Genomic DNA, 15,000 nt, shown 5'->3' with positions numbered 1-15,000 from the left:
TGTAATTACACACTCCACTGTAATAACACACACACACACCACTGTAATAACACACACACTCCACTGTAATAACACACTCCACTGTAAGAAAACACACACTCCACTGTAATAACACACACCACTGTAATAACACACACACACACTCCACTGTAATAACACACACACACACTCCACTGTAATAACACACACACACACTCCACTGTAATAACACACTCCACTGTAATAACACACACACTGCACTGTAAGAACACACACACTCCACTGTAATAACACACACACACACTCCACTGTAATAACACACACACACACTCCACTGTAATAACACACACACTCCACTGTAATAACACACTCCACTGTAAGAACACACACACACACTCCACTGTAATAACACACACACTCCACTGTAATAACACACTCCACTGTAAGAACACACACACACACTCCACTGTAATAACACACTCACTCCACTGTAATAAGACACTCCACTGTAATAACACACACACACACACCACTGTAATAACACACACACACTCCACTGTAAGAACACACTGCACTGTAAGAACACACTCCACTGTAATAACACACTGCACTGTAAGAACACACTCCATTTCAGGCTCGACATTTTCTCTCTTTACATTCTTAACACCTTTAAACAGATCAAGGCTCTTTTCCCTTCCCACTATTATCATGGTCTTCCTCAAGTGGATTTAGGCCTTGGTTTAGCGTTGAAGTAGCCTGACGATGTCATACTCATAATTCTAGTCAGAATATGAGTCTGATACCGCTCCGTTGGACTGTGATTATGGGGCGTGTTTCAACCGAACCAGGAAAAAAAATGCCTCTTCGCTCAATTGGATATATCTAGAACCAATCAGAGCAACGTAGTATGACCATAACGTAGACCATGGGGCCAGCTGATACATTAAACTTTTACCGGATCCTGTAGGAAGGACGGCAAAAACATCTTTTTGATCGACAAATGCCTTGATCGCGTTACTCTGTTCCTCTTTCAAAATGAATGTGCTGTCAATGTCTTCTAAAACAGACTCGAATTTTCACATTTCAGCTCTCCAACGGCAGCCATGTTTGTTGAAAACGAATTCACCCCAAAAGCTCTTTGGTGACGTGGTTGATTACGTTAGGGTTGATCATCTGTCCATCATCGTATAAAGCCCGCCCTGACAATTTGATTGGTCTATCTATCTCCTCACAGATTTTTGTGAGGAGATAATTTCTCCCCAACGGAGCGACACCAGACCGAACTTCCCGACCAAACTATTTGTGGGCGTGGCTAAGTTCGTCTGGCATCCAGGCTAGCGTTGAAGCACAATAAAAATAGTATAGGAGAATACTGGGTTGAATTGAAAACACCATAGGGTGTCAGAGCTTGGACTCTTGTGGCAGTGTGTGTGTGTGTGTGTGTGCAGCTTAATACAGACACCAATGTAGGGCTCTCTCACTCTGAGAGACAATCATCCTCCATGCTTTGAGATGAGGAAGAGGAGGAAGACGAAGGCTACATGATAATACATACCAGCTACTACATCAGGCCTAACTCTACTTTCCAGCACTAGCAGCTGACTCTAGACCTGCCAGATCAACACCAGATGAGGAGCACATCCCATAAGCATGTAATGGCTATCTGTGCTTTGTTTGAAAACAGGCAACCCAGATGTTGCTGTCTAGCACAGATCACAGATCACAGCCCATGTCCCAACCATTCCGACAGCCCATCTCAGCATGGCTCAGTACTGCTGAGGCAAGCTCTCCTACGAGGCCGTCACCGTCCACCATGACACATCCGTCTAGACAAGCTAGCGTCACGCCCAGTGGCGGTTCTACATGGAATTACGCCCCGGGCGAAACCCCCTCTGAGCGCCCCCCCGCCCCCCGCCGGGAAAAAAAGAATCTAATTTATTTTTTATTATAACAATATAAGTGAAAGACAAACTTAAATGTATCAATTGCACAAATCCTTCAATAGAAAATTTGACTAACACACTTAAGAGAATCAATGCACACATCATGTACATTAATGTTAGCTAACCAGCTCTCTGCAAGTTAGGTTAAGCACTCAACATGCATTATGGTATAGTTGAGTTAGCTAATCGTGGCTAACGGGATTTCGCTAACGCTGGCTAGTATAGTTGTGTCAAAAGGAAATATATGGTCTAACCAGCTAGCTATCGACCTGTTCATTATTAAGATTATACTAGTACTCTGTATGCTGTTATATTCTGTTAGTTGTGGCTAGCGGGACTTCGCTAACACCTAGCCTAGTGTCAGATGAATGAACATGTTCATACCCTATGGTCAAATCAGCTAGCTAACGCTAGCTAGCAAACAATTCTGTTGGTGCTCAACATTAGCTGGTTGCCTTAATTTAGGAATTTAGGTTAAGTTACACTTGACTGAAAACACATTTTTACCTTGTCCACTTGAGCATCCTTCAATAGCTTTCTTGATAATGTAATAGACTACTCTGTAAAATATGTATTTAATTTCCCTCGGGATAAATAAAGTATCTATCTATCTACCTATACTCTGCTAACTACGTACTACCTTCACCAGTTGGATAAGTTGAAGCAGTCAGTGGTCTCCTTCCATCAATTCACCTTGCCCTTGGTGACCACATCATCGTTCTGTATTACCTATTTGTATTAGCCATTTCAGAAAAACGAAAACGTGCAGGAATTATAGGCCTGTAATTATAATGTTATGAATGTGCGTTATTGGGAAGAAAGTCGAGGTGTGACTGCTATACAGTGGATCCCCGCGCCCCCTCCCCTTCCCCCTTCTCACGCAGGATCTGTCCACGGCACCTTCTTAGCGAGCAGAGGCGCCTGCAGCTGCAGGGGGCGCCAATTTGCCAATTCCACACACAGTGATATGATAGATAATAGAAAACCGCTTCGCGGCCCAGATGATTTTTTTTTTTAAGTGCTCTTGCCGCCCCCCACGTCTTATGAAAAAGTGCCGCCCCGGGCGGCTGCCCGGGTCGCCCGTGCCTAAAACCGCCCCTGGTCACGCCACACCAACTATCTGTATCAGCCCAAACAAGCTAACATCATTCCACACAAACAGACTATATCAGTGCAGACAAGCTAACATCATTCCACATAAACAGACTATATCAGTGCAGACAAGCTAACATTGCACCACACAAACAGACTATATCACTACAGACAAGCTAGCGTCATGTTAGACAAACTAACTACATCGGCCCTGCCAAGCTAGCGTCATGTTAGACAAACTAACTACATCGGCTCTGCCAAGCTAGAGTCATGTTACACAAACGAACTACATCGGCCCTGCCAAGCTAGCATTATCCCATACAAACTACATTACGCTAGACAGGCTAACACCATGCCACAACATAATAACTACATGAGGCCAAACAAGCTAACATTACTCCACACATGCAGCTAATGTCAACATGGAAGTCCAGCATAACAGATAGCAGGGTTACAGTGATTGACCTGGAAACAACAAAGCCTCCTTTCTGATAAAACGTGGCACACAAACAGGGTTAATTAATTTCATGTGTACACAGAAAAACAAACAGCCTATGTCCCTTTTTGCTACATGCTACAAGCTACATGCTACATGCGCTGCAAATCTGGGATTCGTGTTTATTCGTCTGTGACAATAACACAGTAACATAAAATCAGGATGCAGAAGTGGGTCACAGTGGAAGTAGAGCCGGAGACAGAGAGAGAGAGTGTGAGAGAGGGAGAGAAAGAGAGAGAGGGGGGAGAGAGAGAGTGTGAGAGAGGGAGAGAAAGAGAGAGAGAGAGAGAGAGGGGGAGACAGAGAGTGTGAGAGAGGGAGAGAAAGGAGTACTGCATGTCAAAGGAGTGAGAACTCTACTGTAGCAATAATGTCACCTGTGCAGTAATGTCACCTGAGCAGTAATGTCACCTGAGCAGTAATGTCACCTGTGTAATATGTGATGTAGTAAAGTCTGCTGTCTTACCAGTGCTGGCCACAGTGCTGCACTCACTGTCTGGGGGTGAGACAGGCCCATCGTCAGCCTTCACACACACGGCAGCGACCTGCAGTGGACCCAATGGCACAGAGGTACAAACATGTTCAGCCTTCACACACACGGCAGCAACCTGCAGTGGACCCAATGGCACAGAGGTACAAACATGTTCAGCCTTCACACACACGGCAGCAACCTGCAGTGGACCCAATGGCACAGAGGTACAAACATGTTCAGCCTTCACACACACGGCAGCAACCAGCAGGGGACGCAATGGCACAGAGGTACAAACATGTTCAGCCTTCACGCACACGGCAGCAACCTGCAGGGGACGCAATGGCACAGAGGTACAAACATGTTCAGCCTTCACACACACGGCAGCAACCTGCAGGGGACGCAATGGCACAGAGGTACAAACATGTTCACCTGGGTGTCTAAGGACTCTCTGTCCACCGCTACACATACAGCTGTATGCACACAGCATTCGATAGAGAGGACATGCTTTTGGCTTCTACATGTACTACCAGTGCACTGTAGTGATCACACTTTAGCCCTTCAGCAGGGGAGTCTGGAACATTCTAATATAAGAATCCTTTCATCAACAATGTAACATTCTAATAAAATAATGCGTTCTTCAACAATGTAACATTTTAATATAAGAATGCATTCATCAACATTGTAACATTGTAAAATAAGAATGCGTTAATCAACAATGTAACATTCTAATAAAAGAATGCATTCATCAACAATGTAACATTTTAATATAAGAATGCGTTCATCAACAATGTAACATTTTAATATAAGAATGCGTTCATCAACAATGTAACATTCTAATAAAATGATGCGTTCATCAACAATGTAACATTCTAATATAAGAATGCATTCATCAACAATGTAACATTCTAATAAAAGAATGCGTTCATCAACAATGTAACATTCTAATACAAGAATGCATTCTTCAACAATGTAACATTCTAATATAAGAATGCATTCATCAACAATGTAACATTCTAATAAAAGAATGCTTTCATCAACAATGTAACATTCTAATAAAAGAATGCATTCATCAACAATGTAACATTCTAATAAAAGAATGCGTTTGTGCGTTTGTGTGTGTGTGTGTGTGTGTGTGTGTGTGTGTGTGTGTGTGTGTGTCTCACCTGGCTAAGTGTGAGTGTGGGCAGGGTCTTGTTGCCTGCGCTGGGGACGGGGGTAACCTTTCGCAGGAGGCCGGAGGTGGTGGGTCGAGAGAGCGTCTCTGCGCCGGGGGGTCGAGGCTGGGTCCCCCCACAGGTGGCGGACATGAAGACGGGGCTGCCACTGGAGCTGGATGAGGAGTGCCGTCTGATGAATGCAATCTCCACTGTTGGGTCTGGCCTGCAGGGGGAGCCAGAGAGTCAAACATGCAGCTGCACTGGCTTGCCTTCTGCCATCACACAACCATTCCATAACCATCACACAACTCTCAGACAACTATCACACATTTACCATATAACCACTAAAACACAACTATCACACATTTACCATATAACCACCACACAACTATCACACATTTACCATATAACCATCACACAACTATCACACAACTATCACACATTAACCACTAAAACACAACTATCACACATTTACCATATAACCACTAAAATACAACCATCTCACATTTACCATATAACCATCACACAACTCTCACACATTTACCATATAACCACCACACAACTCTCACACACCATATAACCACTAAAACACAACCATCTCACACATGACAACACAGCACACACTGAATTATCCTACTATCCCACACCATCACACAACAGTCTGATTTGAAAACAACGTTTGCTATCTGGCTAATGTCTATGGTGGTTAGCTAAGACTGGAGGACTCAAACCTGTGTTCCTATGTATGATGATGGTGTGACCCCTGACCTGACTTTGGAGCGTATGATGATACTTTGACCTGAGTTTGGAGCGTATGATGATGGTCTGACCTCTGACCTGAGTTTGGAGCGTATGATGATAATCTGACCTGAGTTTGGAGCGTATGATGATGATGTGTGACCTGAGTTTGGAGCGTATGATGATGTCTGACCTCTGACCCCTGAGTTTGGAGTGTATGATGATGATGATACTCTGACCTGAGTTTGGAGTGTATGATGATGTCTGACCTCTGACCTGAGTTTGGAGCGTATGATGATGTGTGACCCCTAACCTGAGTTTGGAGCGTATGATGATGTGTGACCCCTGACCTGAGTGTGGAGCGTATGATGATGTGTGACCTGAATTTGGAGCGTATGATGATGTGTGACCCCTGACCTGAGTTTGGAGCGTATGATGATGTGTGACCCCTGACCTGAGTGTGGAGCGTATGATGATGTGTGACCTGAGTTTGGAGCGTATGATGATGTGTGACCCCTGACCTGAGTTTGGAGCGTATGATGATGTGTGACCCCTGACCTGAGTTTGGAGCGTATGATGATACTCTGACCCCTGTCCTGAGTTTGGAGCGTATGATGATGTGTGACCTGAGTTTGGAGCGTATGATGATGTGTGACCCCTGACCTGTAAGATTATTTTCTATATTTAGGCTATTACACTTAATTCTAAAAGGTGGTCTAGTTGGTTGTCTCAATCAAGGAAGCTGGAGCGGTTCGGATCAGAGCCAGAGATATTTATTGTGGCAGACAAGAAATATCACTAAGTACTTTTCTGAGTCTAAGTATTTCTAAGTTGAGCAGAGTTCTAAGAGTCGCCGGGCACACGCGGATGCGTGTCGGGGGTTCGTCTTCCAGGAGATGGTCTTCCTTCCTCCGCGAGTCGCTCTGATCCCGCTCTGATCTCCTGAGCCTCGGGCACAGGCTAATTTAACTGGTGGCATTACGTAAACCGAATGGAATGCATAACAATCTCTAACACACACACACATACACTACGTAAACCGAATGAAATGCATAACAATCTCTAACACACACACATACACATACATGACCATGACAGTCGATCAATGTCCTTCAGCCTAAGAACCCAGGCGCCAGGAGGAATCCTGCACTACATAACCTTACAGGAATTTGGGCCTACGGGCTTGGTAGTGGTGGAGGGACATACACAAGATATCTGTACATGAGAAATATCACTATAATCTAACAGACCTGAGTTGGGAGCGTATGATGATGTGTGACCCCTGACCTGAGTTTGGAGCGTATGATGATGTGTGACCTGAGTGTGGAGCGTATGATGATGTGTGACCCCTGACCTGAGTTTGGAGCGTATGATGATACTCTGACCCCTGTCCTGAGTTTGGAGCGTATGATGATGTGTGACCTGAGTTTGGAGCGTATGATGATGTGTGACCTGAGTTTGGAGCATATGATGATGATGATGTCTGACCTGAGTTTGGAGTGTATGATGATGTGTGACCTGAGTTTGGAGCGTATGATGATGTGTGACCCCTGACCTCTGACCTGAGTTTGGAGCGGATGATGATGCTTTGGGCCTCCTCATATGTGACTCCGATGCAGGACTCTTTATTGATGGAGATGAGCTGGTCCCCCGCTTTCAGACGCCCGTCCTTCACAAGGACACACACACACACACACACGCGCACACACACACACACACACACACACACGCACACACACACACACATTTAACATTAGCTCTGAAGCCCAACCAGTGGCGGTTCTACATGGAATTACGCCCCGGGCGAAACCCCCCCCCCCCCCCCCCCCGCCCCCCGCCGGGAAAAAAAGAATCTAATTTATTTTTTATTATAACAATATAAGTGAAAGACAAACTTAAATGTATCAATTGCACAAATCCTTCAATAGAAAATTTGACTAACACACTTAAGAGAATCAATGCACACATCATGTACATTAATGTTAGCTAACCAGCTCTCTGCAAGTTAGGTTAAGCACTCAACATGCATTATGGTATAGTTGAGTTAGCTAATCGTGGCTAACGGGATTTCGCTAACGCTGGCTAGTATAGTTGTGTCAAAAGGAAATATATGGTCTAACCAGCTAGCTATCGACCTGTTCATTATTAAGATTATACTAGTACTCTGTATGCTGTTATATTCTGTTAGTTGTGGCTAGCGGGACTTCTCTAACACCTAGCCTAGTGTCAGATGAATGAACATGTTCATACCCTATGGTCAAATCAGCTAGCTAACGCTAGCTAGCAAACAATTCTGTTGGTGCTCAACATTAGCTGGTTGCCTTTGTAAGTAGACGATGGGTTGACTCAAAAACGATCCGCATACGGATGTAATTCTAGAATGTTGATTGGTTAAGATGAGTTACCAGGCAGGAACGGAAAACACCATTTATTTGATTGGCTAATACCAGGACCTCTACTTTTCCCGCTGAGCTGCAACGTCGTTTGCCTGACATTTAATGTGGTGTCACGTTTAACGTTGCTGTTCAACATTAATAGCAACTGAATTACACGTGTGTTAGGTGTAATCTGTAGCGTTAAATAACATAAACTGAGAGTGATTGATAAAGGATTTATGTTACACATCACAAACACACATAATCGATGGGTTTTTTGTGTGAAAGTTATTTAATTGGTTAGCTTAAATTACAGTATCTTACATAGGCTGACATGGCTACGATAGCTAACTAGATAGCTACTGTACTGTGTTTGGTTAGCTCAAGCTAACAGTAATTTATGCAAGCTGACTAAGTTTGGAAGACTTGAAAACTTCAAGACCTGAAGACAAAAGATCCTTTTTGAAGACAAAAGCCTCTGTTGAAGTTACCTAAACTTCATCAGCAGATTACACATCCCCATCCAGCTAAGGTAAGTTGATTTACTTGCATTACAAATAACCTCAGGTAATGTTACAAGTCGCCAACAGCGAGCCTTCCCTTTAGTAGTGCTATATGCTTAGTTACCATGCTATTAAATAGAGGACCTTCACTTTTAATTTCGTGACATTTTTCTTACAAGTAATGTTAGCCCACAGTAGCATAGCCTGCTGTCAAACGCTTCTGGTCAGTGCGCATTTGGCACGAATCAGTCACGTTAAATGCAGCGATCAGGGATTGAAATCTCCCGGTGCTATTGCAATAGTTTCGATGTTTTTGCTCTTTTTCACGATGTGTTAATGACATTGTACATTGTAGCATAGCCTGCTGTCAAACAGTTGTGGGCAGTGACTGAGGGAAAATAAAGCACTAGGTTGCGCTGCGCGCCAAAACTTTATGGATGACATTTAGCACGTTAAATGCAGCGATCAGGGATTTAAATCTCATGTTTTTATGTACATGTACATTTACAGACTTTCTATGTGTTCATCAAACTAATGCTGTCATGTTCTCTCTCCCTCTTCTCGTTTGTGACAGTGTGCTACGTTGTGTTTTGTGTGTTTGTGAAGTGTAAGTGACATATTGTGTTATATTTAGACATCCTTGAGAGATGGAGAGTTTTGCACGTCTGGACGCTATATTTTATTACCTTGCAAATGGTTCCCACCAACTAGGAAGTAGTAGGATACAGATGTCTTCTGTCGGTAGAGCAGCAAAGCAGTATGTGTTAGATATGGGTATGTTGTACTATGTTAATTCAGGTAAGAGACGTCTGGTTGTACGTACCCCTGAGGAGAGGGACAGGGTACTGTATGAGTGCCATGACAGTGCAGCCACTGGAGAGCACCCTGGTGTACAGAAGACTGCACAGAAGGCAGTGCAGCATTTTTATTGGCTGACTTTGAAAAAGGATGTAGAGGATTGGGTTGGTTCCTGTGAGCCATGTCAGAGGCATGACAGAATTAAGACTGTAGCACCTACGCTACACCCTATTAAGGTCCAGGGTCCCGGGCAGGTCATGGGAGTTGATTTAATTGGGCCGCTCAAAACGACATCCAAGGGTTACATCCATATCATAAGTTTTACTGATTTGTTCTCCAAGTGGGTCATGGCTAGGCCTCTGAGAGGCAAGAACGGTCCAGGGGTAGGACTTATGGTGACACAAACTGTTTTGGCACAGGGTGGTGTCAAAAAGATTATCACTGATATGGGAAGAGAGTTTGTTAATGACTGTAACAAAGCTCTTTTTGAAACCTTTGGGATAGAGCATGCTGTAACTTCAGCCTACCACCCGCAGCGCAATGGGCAAGATGAGCGCTCAAACCAGAACATTAAGCGCCATCTTGCAAAGTACTGTAATGAGGAGCGGAATGACTGGGACGTCTATCTGCAACACGCTGTTTATTCGATAAACACCTCGAAGCAGCGTTCCACAAAGGTGAGCCCATATTTTGCAATTTATCGGGTTCATCACGGCAGCAGCGCCGATCCAAAGGTAGATGACTTTGAGATCGCGAACAGTGAAGAGACGCTGCAGAGGAACGTTGGGCTGGACCGTTTAAGGTGGAGTCCATGACAGCCAAAAGAGTGTCCAGATTGGTTGACAGGTTGAATGTTCGCCATTTGAAGCCATATGTTCGTCGAACAGACACGCCCAAAGATGTCGGCATCGCTTCTGATGTCCAGGAATTGAGTGTATTGTGCGACATCTCGATGGAAGCTGTAGGTGCTGAATGTAGGTATTTCTTCATTTATACATCTCCACATATGTACTGTCAAGTTCAATGTAGAGTGTTGAATGTGTTTTATGTTCCTTTTTCCTAAAAGGTGCAGATGTTGATCACACATTGGAAGTTGTCGTGCCACGTTTCGCGACTTAGACAGTCTGGCAGGCCCAGAGTTCAACTGGCTGACCGATGATGTAAGTAAAACTTAGAAATACATTTTTATTTTACTTTTTTCCTATCATGTTGTCATCAAATTTCTTTTTCTTTCTTGTAGATTGTGAATACGTGCGTTGCAGTGATTGCTGCAGATCACAAACAACGTTCCACTGTAAGTAGTTTCTATTTTCTCTCTAGTCTGACAACTTACCAGTATCTGTTATTGTTTTGTAGAAGTTTACTCTGGGTTTTTTTTGTTTTCACAGGACAAAGCCGTGTTCCACACCCTTACCACAGACGCATACACGTTGTGGTGTCGTGACTGGACAGCACATAGTTGTGTTACGGAAAGAACTTTAAGCTGTATCAATGGCATTAAGCCAGATGGCGTGGTGCTACTGCCCCGTCTCGTTGGTCTGCGTTAAAATAAAGCTTTACAGGTTTGGTCAGCGGACACCTGGGGTTAAATGCGTTGTACTGTAGCTTTACAGGTTCGGTTAGATAAGGTAAAGTTGTGCCCTGCTGCTGGCGTTCCCTAGTCAATGCCAGTCACTTGGAGTTAGACATGCCTAGCTTCTGTCACCGGTCACATGGGTTAGACTTTGTCTTACAGGTGTGGTTAGCGCACACCTGGGGTTAGAAAGATGTGCCTTGTTTTTACTGTCTTACAGGTGTGGTCAGCGAGCAGTGCGTGCGTTGCGCTTGTAGGAAGTCCTTTACGGTTCCCAAGTGCGGCGTGCTATCTGTCAGCGCACACCTGGGGTTAGACGTGCGTCACAGGTTGTATTTACTGTTTTTTGTAAGGGGACAGGTAAGTTTGGTTCTCTCTCCATTTTCCCCTTTAAATGTATGTTGTATGTATACCATGTTCTATGTATGTCCCTGTGAAGTTTGTATGTCTGTCACATATGTCTGTTATACACATTTGTTATTTAAAAGTATCTAAGCATCCTTTTCTTTTTCATTAACCTTGTGTGGAGGCTATCCTATAAGCCTCAGTGTGGACGGCGTGTGTTCCCCGCCATCCACACCTTTCCCTAATTGAGTAATCACACCTGTAGATATACCCAATTTCCTGTGACGAGCCACACCCAGTGCAATACTCGCCCAAGTGGCTAAAATAAGTAACATTAAAATAAACCTAACTAAAAGGTGGATAGAAATGGCTCCTACACCTTGTCTTGTCTTGTCTTGTCTTGTCCTGTCTCACTAACACCCCACCCATAACCTGTACCTTGACGTGGTGAGTGGGCTTTCAACTAAACAGGTCTTGTTTTGAATGGTGTTAGTAATCATGTTTTTAAAACAAGTATATGCTTTGCAGTATATTTCCACAGGTCTACTGAATGGAACACATCAAGACTCAATTAATTTAGACTGACCACAGCATACAAGACACTGCACCTGAAGACAGGAACCTATCTCCCTGCAATCACCCGACACTGAATGTCTTGCATCAAATAAAAAAAAAAACATACACTGTCATAGTTTTTTCAATGTTTGCTATTGAATTGTATTTAAATTCGTTCAGATGTTGTTTATCATGTGTGTGCATATACATCTGCACCCTAGTGTAATTACTGCACTTGGTTTGGAAAATGTATTTATTGCTAGCTCTACTGATGGCTGTAATGTGTAAGTACTCAGCTGTCAGTCCAAAGTTCAGAGCAGTTATGTGACACTGTCAAGATTATGTCACTAAATAAATAGATTGGTTTCAAAGACGTTAATTGGGAACCTTTTTTAGAACCTAGTTTCTATCACCAATGTTTTCTATACCTCTGTAAAACTGTTGACTGGTTGTAACTAACATTACAAACAAATTGCGAGGAAGGTTGCTCTTTTCTTCGCAAACATATTTGTTGTTTGCCATTCTCGGAAACTGATTTCAATAACCTGTAGTATGCATAGGAGTTCAGGGGGCTTAGCATTTCTAGGTTGCTGCATTGATATGCTATATTGTCTTGGATATATTTTGCATTTGTGCATAGTGTTACATACAGTTAGTGTAGCAACTTCGTGACATGAGGAGTAGACGTTCAAGGTAAGAGACGTGTTTATTAATGAATTAAACCCGATGCGACCAAGATAGGATGTCAACAGGTTGACTACCAGGCTAAGCTAACGCATCGTTTAGCTACGTTAGCTTGCTGCTATGTATTTTCCACGGTTGAAAAGTTCGGTGAACAAGTCGGTTGTTTGTTTAGCCGTATGACTTCGTAAAAATTCGGTTAACAAAACAGTTGAGTATTAAAACTTATAACTTCACAGAATTAAAATAAAAAAATAAAACGATCGTTTAAAAGTCAGGCAAACGACGTTGTAGCTCAGCGAAAAAATAGAGGTCCTGCTAATAGCCAGTTCCTGCCTGGTAACTCATCTTAACCAATCAACATTCTAGAATTACATCCGTATGCGGATCGTTTTTGAGTCAACCCATCGTCTACTTACAGCCTTAATAGGAATTTAGGTTAAGTTACACTTGACTGAAAACACATTTTTACCTTGTCCACTTGAGCATCCTTCAATAGCTTTCTTGATAATGTAATAGACTACTCTGTAAAATATGTATTTAATTTCCCTCGGGATAAATAAAGTATCTATCTATCTACCTATACTCTGCTAACTACGTACTACCTTCACCAGTTGGATAAGTTGAAGCAGTCAGTGGTCTCCTTCCACCAATTCACCTTGCCCTTGGTGACCACATCATCGTTCTGTATTACCTATTTGTATTAGCTATTTCACACAATTCAGAAAAACGAAAACGTGCAGGAATTATAGGCCTGTAATTATAATGTTATGAATGTGCGTTATTGGGAAGAAAGTCGAGGTGTGACTGCTATACAGTGGATCCCCGCGCCCCCTCCCCTTCCCCCTTCTCACGCAGGATCTGTCCACGGCACCTTCTTAGCGAGCAGAGGCGCCTGCAGCTGCAGGGGGCGCCAATTTGCCAATTCCACACACAGTGATATGATAGATAATAGAAAACCGCTTCGCGGCCCAGATGATTTTTTTTTTAAGTGCTCTTGCCGCCCCCCACGTCTTATGAAAAAGTGCCGCCCCGGGCGGCTGCCCGGGTCGCCCGTGCCTAAAACCGCCCCTGAGCCCAACATAGCAGTCAACCCCAGTTAGCTGGCTTACTAACACATGTATTTCTACTATATATTTGGCAGTCACGCCCTAAAGCTGTTGTTACATTTATGTGGGGTTTAATGCCCAAGGCCACAAAACCACATAGCTGGGCAGCTAGTAGGATTGACAGTATAATCCCCCTTATTCCCCCTGTACTGTGTAAATTAGGATTGACAGTATAACCCCCTTATTCCCACTGTACTGTGTGAATTAGGATTGACAGTATAACCCCCTTATTCCCCCTGTACAGAATTTGAGGATGTTATGAACAATTTGCCACCAACAAAAATATACCTGAAAAGCAGCAAAAACGTACAAAGTACCTACATAGTTCACACTCCGATTAATGTGAAACACAACCAGCTTTCATATAGTTGATGTGATTTAACATACTAAATACTGTGTGGAAAAGGTGATCAGATCCATATCTGTAAAGTGTATCTGCGTCTGCATAAGTGCTGGCTGACCCCTGGCTGACCCCTGGCTGACCCCTGGTTGAATGATGGAGCTCTCCACCACAGGACAGACACAGAGATGCAGTCCTGTTTGTGACCGGACCAGACTGAGACCAACAGATACAGAGATGCAGTCCTGTTTGTGACCTGACCAGACTGAGACCAACAGGTAACCCCAAGTGCTGAGAGCATGTCTGAGCCTCTGGCCGGTTGTGTGTTTAAATGTGCTAGCATGGTAACAGGCATCATCAGGTCCCCCTAGCAACGGTCTGTGCATGGGAGAGTGCTGCCTCTGTCCAACTCTTTCGTAATTCTGCACTTGAAACCCAATCTCCTCAGAACCTCACCTTCTGGCAGTCTCCCCCTGCCATGACGTCCTGGATGAACACCATTGGCCCCTCGGGCCTGTTGGTCCCGCCCTTGATGAGGAGGCCCAGGCCAGTTCCCTTGGCAACACATATGAGCTGTATAACGCAGTCGCTGTGGAGACAGGGGATATAAATAGCAGCATGGCGATGGGTGGCAGACAATGACGAGGTGATTAGAGAGGGTTTTTTTATGAATGACCCTAAACTAATCTTCCAAGGGATGTTTTTATACTAAGCCCCTGGCAAAAACATGCAGCCACACACACACATTGTGGAGCTGGTGCCAACGCCCCATTTGTGTGTGTGTTTGTTAATGTGTGTGTGTGTGTGTGAATATGAATGTGTGTGTGTGTGTGTGTGTGTGTGT

The 15,000-nt window shown here is 43.8% G+C and overlaps 1 protein-coding gene across 1 annotated transcript in view; it reads right to left on the bottom strand.

Moving 5' to 3' along the window:
* Positions 1-15,000, bottom strand: part of stxbp4 (syntaxin binding protein 4) — a 68,576-nt gene that overhangs the window by 41,306 nt on the left and 12,270 nt on the right. The window contains exons 8-11 of the mRNA XM_031568728.2: positions 14,613-14,745; positions 7,440-7,546; positions 5,146-5,362; positions 3,977-4,055 (exon numbers count right to left, since the gene is read on the bottom strand). Coding sequence (XP_031424588.1) covers positions 3,977-4,055; positions 5,146-5,362; positions 7,440-7,546; positions 14,613-14,745 — 536 coding nt within the window. The remainder of the gene's footprint in view (positions 1-3,976; positions 4,056-5,145; positions 5,363-7,439; positions 7,547-14,612; positions 14,746-15,000) is intronic.

This window comes from Clupea harengus, chromosome 1 (assembly GCF_900700415.2).
Source record: "Clupea harengus chromosome 1, Ch_v2.0.2, whole genome shotgun sequence".
Lineage (NCBI taxonomy): Eukaryota > Metazoa > Chordata > Actinopteri > Clupeiformes > Clupeidae > Clupea > Clupea harengus.
The sequence above is the reverse complement of the archived record's forward strand: the minus strand, read 5'-3'. Positions and strand labels throughout refer to the sequence as shown.